General features: G+C 41.4%; 2 protein-coding genes across 2 annotated transcripts in view; one reads left to right on the plus strand and one right to left on the minus strand.

Annotated features, from left to right (window-relative positions):
* gyg1a (glycogenin 1a) overlaps nucleotides 1–4,895 on the minus strand; it is an 8,596-nt gene extending 3,701 nt beyond the window's left edge. The window contains exons 1-5 of the mRNA XM_031848049.1: nucleotides 4,775–4,895; nucleotides 1,841–1,976; nucleotides 1,586–1,760; nucleotides 1,126–1,288; nucleotides 200–326 (exon numbers count right to left, since the gene is read on the minus strand). Coding sequence (XP_031703909.1) covers nucleotides 200–326; nucleotides 1,126–1,288; nucleotides 1,586–1,760; nucleotides 1,841–1,976; nucleotides 4,775–4,895 — 722 coding nt within the window. The remainder of the gene's footprint in view (nucleotides 1–199; nucleotides 327–1,125; nucleotides 1,289–1,585; nucleotides 1,761–1,840; nucleotides 1,977–4,774) is intronic.
* A 1,381-nt stretch (nucleotides 4,896–6,276) lies between these two features.
* LOC116383947 (plastin-1-like) overlaps nucleotides 6,277–7,963 on the plus strand; it is a 9,520-nt gene continuing 7,833 nt past the window's right edge. Inside the window, exons 1-2 of the mRNA XM_031848165.1 lie at nucleotides 6,277–6,613; nucleotides 7,318–7,532. Coding sequence (XP_031704025.1) covers nucleotides 7,527–7,532 — 6 coding nt within the window. The 5' untranslated portion in view covers nucleotides 6,277–6,613; nucleotides 7,318–7,526. The remainder of the gene's footprint in view (nucleotides 6,614–7,317; nucleotides 7,533–7,963) is intronic.

The raw sequence follows: 7,963 nt of genomic DNA on the forward strand, positions 1-7,963 counted from the left end.
ACACACACACACACACACACACACACACACACACACACACACACACAACCTTTGAACCGACCATGGATAAGCTTTATGCCTCCTAACACACCAAGCATTTCACAAGGACATCTCCAGATCCGGGCAATAGGTCGGCTTCACATAAACATAGGAAGAAACACTGGATACATCGATTGTGTGTGTGTGTGTGTGTACTGACTCTTTGAACGCTGGCAGGTAGGAGTAGATGGCGATACTGCTGAGGTTGTAGATGAAGGGGAGGTGTTTGGAAATATCTGCCGTCGCCCAGGTGTTAAAGAAGCTGTTGAGAACCCCCTGATCTCCACCTGCAGACATGGAAACACAAACATAAGCTTGAGACATTTGTTGACATAAATTTGGGCTGAAGTAGAGCAAACCGAGAGACGGCTAGAAGCTCTGGTTTGGCGCGTGTTAAGGTACAATTTAAACAGCTATAGTCACGTGAGAATGATTCTGCAACTACATTTTTGAATAAATGTTCTTTAATTCCAGTAATATTTACCATATCTGATCTCTATTCTCTGGCTGCAGCAATCCCTCAGACACTAGTACACACCTGAATGGTCAACACCACACACGCCTTACATTCCCACAGACTGTTTCCTATCTGTGATGTATGAATAGAAACTGAAAAGGAGTGTTGAGAACGCTGTGACGGGACAGCGAATGACATCATATGGCAAAATCTTTGAAGGCACTTATAGAACAGATGGCAGATGTATGCGACACATAGTTAACCGCAGACAAACTGCAGGGGTGAGGTGGCAGTGTGGGGACAAGGTTAGACCGGGTCAGAGCTAAGCTTAGGACATATATATAAAGTTTATACGAGTGTGTGTGTGTGTGTGTAGGGAGGGAGAAGGGTTGCAGGAGATTAATGGCATTATTTACATCAGCATGTTAGAATTCTCATTATAACTTGTTGGCATGGTAATGTTAGCATTAACTCAAACTACAGTGGTCTCACCTGCCTCACAGAGCTGCTAGCGTGTCTGCAGAATCGTACTGTTGTTTTAGTCGAGAAGAAAGAATCTTAACTTTTTTTTAGTTTTGTAAATAAATGCAAAAAAAAAAAAAAAAGGGACGGAAACATTCGGGTCTCACCGTCGAAGCTGCCGGTTTCCCTGCAGAACGTGAGCAGCTTCTCGTGCGTCTCATTGGACGGTCTGAAGACAAACACCCCGGAGTTGAAACAGTCGGGCCAACCAGGATCCGGCGCTGCAGATAGTTCCTCTCTCTCAAAGAGTTCATCGATATTTGACAGCACCTGAATACATTTAAAATAAGATCCATTGAGTTTCATTCATCAAGATTATGAGAACAATTTGCAGAAGTCTGAGGCAAAAATGGAGCAGCATGTGTTTAAACTCAAAGACATTTGTCACGGAGCTGAAATATGTTGTCGCCGTATGGACATTAGATATAACATGAACAAATGAATTAAATACAGACTGTTTCATGTTGTGATCAAAGGACAATAAACAGTACTACTTTTTTAACTATGAGGTGATTTGTCGTCGCCCCTTGTGTATGTTCTCTGCTGTTGTCGGGTGATTTGTCTCACCAGTGTGTCGGCGTCCATGAACACACACTTGCTGTAGTGTGTGAGACTCCAGCAGTGCAGTTTGGTGAATGTTACTCCCAGGTCTGGACGCTTCATCAGAGATAGATGAGCTGCATCGCCCGAGTCCATAACGTCCACCACTTGCACCTCGTCGAAAATGGAGCGAAGGGCGTCTCTACAACACAGACGGTATGATTTGTGTCAGTGCGTGTGTGCGTGTTCCATATTGACCTTCGACAATTTGTCCTGAGTTACCTGCAAGGTTCAGCAACATGAGGTCCTACGAGCGCGACCAGCTTCCTGGTTGTGTTGTGGTTTAGTAACGACTGGCCGAGAACCATCGCTCCCTTGGCGTAGCGGTCATTTGTGGCCAGCGTCACAAAAGCTTGGTCTGCTTGGAGAAACACACAAACACTCATCAGCCATGTGACTGGCAGGTTATCTCACTAATTACGTTTGTCAGGCCTACTTCCATCGATCAGACTGTTAATCAAGTCTCTTATTGGTTAAAACATTGGTGTGTATTGTGCATCATCTGAAAGATTAACCAGAGAAGTTTGATTTGAATAGCTGCCATCAACATTTGGGGGAAAATGTAAGTTTGTCAAGAAAATGTATATTATAAAATGCATTTGATTAGAATTCTGAAGGTGTCAAAAATGGTAAATAGTAACCCATGTAATCGGTGAAATCTGTGATGCGTTTGGTGAAATTGACGGACGCTATAGGCTCACAACAGCCTCATAACCAATAAATAACGAAAATTGATACAGACTGTGGGCAATTTTCACTGTTCTTTTTTTTTTTTTTTTACTTCAAAAGATGCTGTGCATCCTCACATCTGAGCATTTATACTCACGTTTGCTATTGATGCGAGTAAATCTCCTCAGATAGGAAAGAAAGCTACAATTCGTGGACTTTCCACCACAAACTTTCCGCTCAAGCATCCGTCTCTAAATTTGACAGGAAACCACAATAAATGAATGAATGCAGTCATCTGCTTTGTTTTCCCTCCACACCAAAAATGAACCATCCCGTCTCGTCAATCGTGTATAACCCGCCGCACCGGTACGAGTACGTCCAATTCATCTGCAGGCCTCTTGAGTGTGTGAACTTCAGTGTCTGCTGGGTCCCCCATGCATACATTAACAACAGCAGGGGGACACACTGTGTTTGTGCTCAAGTGAACTGTGGCCCAGAGCCAGCCGATAGTATTCATCAAGCTGAATGTGTGCGTTGTTTGGGGACCTCTGTGAAACCTGATCGGAGAGGCAGTGTTGTACGGTTGCTAGGGTCCGTTTCAAGGAACTTTAAACTGACTATCAAAGGAGGGTTAAGCCCGTCTCGCCCATACAGGAAGCAGGAGCCGGGTTCCCACAGTTATCTGAGGCCTCATGAAGCCATAGGACCGCCACACCTCTGGGTCCTACACGTCTGTGAAGATGTTAGCGACAACTTAATCTGTTATGAGTGCACCAATTTTAAAATATAATGTAGTAAATTCATGTGTAATATATGAAAATATACATTTCTATAGGTTACAGCATATTCTACTGTCAAATGTATTGTTCTATGCAAATAGAACGTGTAGAGATTGCATCTACAGTGTCCATTAAGGACATGTAATCATTGTTTTCTGTATGTAATTTCATGTTAATATGATATGTACTCTCTATTTGTGCATATAGTTACTGTCATCAATCCCTTATTACCATATGGAGCAGTTTTCATAGTTATTCTTATCTAGGAAACACATTTATAGTAATACACTATAAACGGTGTGACACTAGAGGCCTCGACATTATTAGAAAAAAACAAAAACTTCAAGGCCACACACTGCACGTCCGCACTGTCAAGTTTATCAAAGACCCCACATTAACCCAGGAAGTAAATAGTGTCTTCTTTAAAAAATAAAAGCATACATGCGCTATGGAACTAAGTTTAATATAGAACTGTTAAAAACTGTAAAATAATGATTTAATCGTCTGGTCTGGCAAATTGTGAAAGGGGACCATCACCAAAGCTAAAGGTCTTCAAAACGCTTTTTGTCCGGTCAACAGTCCACAACTAGCAAATATTCACATTTGAAAAGCTACAACCAGTTAATGTGTGGCATTATTATTTGAAAGAATTACCTAAAAATCGATTATCACATTTTTTTCAGATTCATTTTTTGACGATGGACCATATTGGCTAATTGTTTAAGCTCTAGTTTGTAATTTGATTAATTAATATAGATATGTATGAACCAAGTAAATAAAATATAAAATTAAATAAACATAATAAAATTCTTAGATTGAATTTTAGGGCTCCTTCAATGAACGGGCCTCAACATTGTGTGGCAATACAGATGTCAACTTAAAAGAAAAGCTCGACATTTTGGGAGATATACGTTCATTTGCCTTGTTAGACGACAAAATCAATACCACTCACTCTCAGCGGATTTTTAGTCTATACGCTAAATACTCTAACCAGCTACAATATACATGATGGTGACTTTACAGGGGACGAATCAGACCTCAACGTTAGAGCTTAACAAATATCCACCAATATCATCTCATTAGATTTATGGATAGCAGTAAAAATGTTAACCGATGAGTTACAAGACTGTATATCGTCCCATTATCTTTGTCACGTGTTCATCAGATTTTTTAAAACGCTCTAATATTGATAGGCCAATCTGTCTTGGTTGTGCTATAAAAACTGTTCAGAGTAGAGCAAAGCGCAGTCTGAATCGAAATAAACATGTTATTCTCAGGAAATATTACATTTTCTTTTCTCAACACAATTCTCCCTTTTAAATCTGAGCCTTTTGAAACTCAACTCTAGTTGCACTCAAACGCGTCAACTTTGAAACTTGTAACCGGATGTGCTCTTTTTGATTACCGACAGCTTTGATCCAAGCCGCTGCATCAACTCATCAAATCAAACGCATATAAAACCTTCAAATGGCCGCAGCACATATAACATAACTGCTATTAACGATTCAAAGCCATGGCCTCATTAATGTCCGCATGACAGAAGCAGTGAGTGTTGCAGAGGACGGATTTCTTTGCAGCGTGAAATAAAAAATTCGCGATATTTTGGGAGGAGAGGGCAGTTCGCACAGCCTCGATCCGGTGCAGATTGACCGGGTTCCGGTGTCATTGTGACGGATGCAAGTGTCGGCGGAGCCCCGGTGGTTCTTACCCGACATGGTGTGCAGCGGAGAGTCTACCCGGGGCGCGGAGGGTTTGCACTGCGTAGCGCACAAGCTCAGCAGCTGGGAGCAGTCCAACACAGGAATTAAGCCCCACATTTTCCGGGTCATGTGACCAGTGACAGCCGACACGCCCCCTGAGTGGAGCCTAAACGTCATCAGTGATGAAATACTCAAATTTGACCTTAGCTGACAAATTAGCATGAAAATGTGCTATAATACCAAAAGTAAAAGTACTCGTTATGCAGAACGTCCTAGACAAATATGTATTATTATATTATAATAATAACACTTTAATGTTGCAGCTGGTAAAGGCGGAGCTCATTTTAACTTTATATCCTGCTGTTTTGCTTAATATATACTGTATTTTTAAAGTGCATCATCATTTATTTGTTGATTGTATTTTGTATTAATATTCTAAATCAGCACAGTAACTGGCCCAACTATAGCTGTGAGATTAATGTGGTGGAATAAAAACATCTTTTCTCTCTGAAATGTAGAGGAGGGGTAGTAGCATATAACTGAAGCTGAACTTTTACTTGTAACGGTGTATTTCTACAGTGTGGTATTATTACTTTTACCAGACTTGTTCTATGACTGGATACAAGGTGAATGTTTCCTGGTGGGATGACTAATCCCTCGTATCAGAAGATGAACTTGTTAGAATCAGAAATTAGTGATGTTCGATTACAATCTAAATTTTGTTTTTAAAATGAATTAAGTTCGAGTTGTCAGCAAATACTGTTAACATAATGTGTGCCCTGCTTCAGTTTAAGAAGTGGACTGTTTGGCAACATGCAGCAGGATGACCTTTACTTGGCTGCACTACTTTTCAAAGAAAAACAAGGAGATCTTCTTCACTTCACCAGCTTGTGACAGCACTGCCTCTGAGTGGTCGTGACTTGAAATTACAGCTGAATGAAGTGTCAAAGGCTTATAACCAAACAAGGAAATGCCGGTGGGTGTGGGGACACAGCTATTATTACATTAAATATAAATACTCCAGATACTCCAATACCTCCATTTTATTTTAGAAGAAGCGATATATCTACTATTAGAACCAGTAACAGCAACATGTGTCTATGTCAACAATATTTTAGACTATAAACTCATAAAGAAAATTCATATTTAGTATCACAAAATGTCTAAGCTCAGTGGTAGAGAAGACATATTTGCAGCATTATTGTGTGCATGCATGCTTGTGCTGCAAGTTTGTGTGGTTTTCTACTCTCCTTCCTGCGCATGTGTACCAAAGTGAATAATGCAGGAGGCTTATGACAAAGTCTTTGGCTGACTGTTACATTTTTACACCAACAACTGATCCTGGCTCAGGGTCCACAACCAAAAACTGTGGCTGGTACACCAACAACTGGAGGTGGAGCGCTTGCCTCAGACCGGCGATTATAGGAGACGGTAACCGGAGATCACTTCAGAGTCACAGAGTGAAACATGCTGATCAAGTGTCTGAGGGGGAGATAGAAAGATGGAGTCTTTGTGGATTCAGAGGCAAACAAATAAATAGATTCTGTATAAGTTTGTAGTGAATAGGTGTAAACATGTCTTTAGTATGTTCGTCTGATCCAAGAGAGAAACATTTTGCACAGTCTTGTGTCTTGGTTTCGGCTGGTTATGGGACTGTGTGTGCCTTTTTGAGCGGTGGTGGAGGTGAAAGGAGAGGCTGACAGGTACGCACAGAGAAAAGGAAGGGAGGTAAACACAAGAGGAGAGAAGTGAAAGAAAGTGGCCCAAAACTCTGCAGCAAGCTGATTTTCTACTTTGGACTGGCCCTGCTCCGGACTCTAAGCCCATCAGCCTGCCTGGGACTGAATGTAAGCTCCTTACTACTTTTGTTTCCTTACAGTTACAGTTATTCTGAAAGACAGGCCAACTTTGCTGCATGATGAACAGTTGTCAAACTAGCACTACAGAAGTTTCCTATGGCCTAAACATACAGGTCAAGATATACAGATTTAGGAAGAGCATCACAAGCGTTTTTCAAGACATAAAGGCAGAGAGACAATAAAACAATAAAAGTGTGATCTGCTGCAGTTTTGTTGCAGTAAAGTGGCAGTGTTGCTGTGTAGTGGGGGCAGTTTAATCTAAGTGATGCAGTTGGCTGTGTGCCTCAGGTTACAGGGCTTTGTGTGGCAGTGAGGCACGCTATGCAGGCAAACACAGGCCTCATGTTTTAAACATGTTTGACAGAAATGCAAAATGTGTGTGTGGTCTGTTAAAGAACCTGTGGCTGAATGTAACGAGTGATCAATCTAAGTCTTTGCAAGAAAGTCTGTGAATATGCCACAGACTTTATTTAATTGGCCTTGTTAGTGTTTTTATTTGAATGTGTTTAGTATGTTTTTTTTATCCTCTCTTCCTGCTGTCCCCACAACATGTGTGTTAGTGTATAACGTTTCATGCTTTAGATGCATTGCAGTCATTGCAAACCAATTGCCCTGAAGAGACAAACAGGTGAACGTCTTAATGTGATGACACAGCTGAGGTGTTAACTGTTAACTGTCTACGCCTGTCACAGGGTCCAGAAAGGCCAAAGGTCCATTCTGCTATGCCTCTCCTTAGTGGCTCCTCCTAGGTGAGATAACCAGCTCTCTAGCCTCTCTGGGATCCAGCTTCCGCTCTGCCTGAAGCCTCGCAGAGATCTGGAGGACTCGACTCGTGCAGCCAGTACAGAGGGATCAGCACCAAGAGGCTTATAACTCAAGACAGGACTAACAGGAAATTCTTATGAAGGTACTTGTGTCTGTCTGTCAAGCAAACAACCAAAAAGATACTTTACTGTAAAATGCTAATACCTCGGCGGGGGTTATAAAAAACCTAAGGTGTGTGAATGTGCCTGTATGTGTGTGTGAAAAGTCGGTGCAGAGTAAAGAAATGCCAGTGAGAAGTCACAAGGCTTTACCCTGGACAAATTCCAGAAAATAACCTGACACTTCTTTATTGTTCTTCCACCTTTAGCTCATCTCTGTTGTCAAACTCAGCTTTTGTTAGTTCTGTTTTCTGTAGTTAAATGATTTCTCTATGTTTACAGCGTTAAAATTAAGCGTTGTTAAGTCGACATATTGATCAATCTGGCAAAACCAGCTCCTACTTTGTGTCCAGTGTGATCCAGAACTGTGTGTGTGTGTGTGTGTGTGTGTGTGTGTGTGTGTGTGTGTGTGTGT

This window comes from Anarrhichthys ocellatus, unplaced genomic scaffold (assembly GCF_004355925.1).
Source record: "Anarrhichthys ocellatus isolate YVR2014 unplaced genomic scaffold, GSC_Weel_1.0 scaffold7, whole genome shotgun sequence".
Lineage (NCBI taxonomy): Eukaryota > Metazoa > Chordata > Actinopteri > Perciformes > Anarhichadidae > Anarrhichthys > Anarrhichthys ocellatus.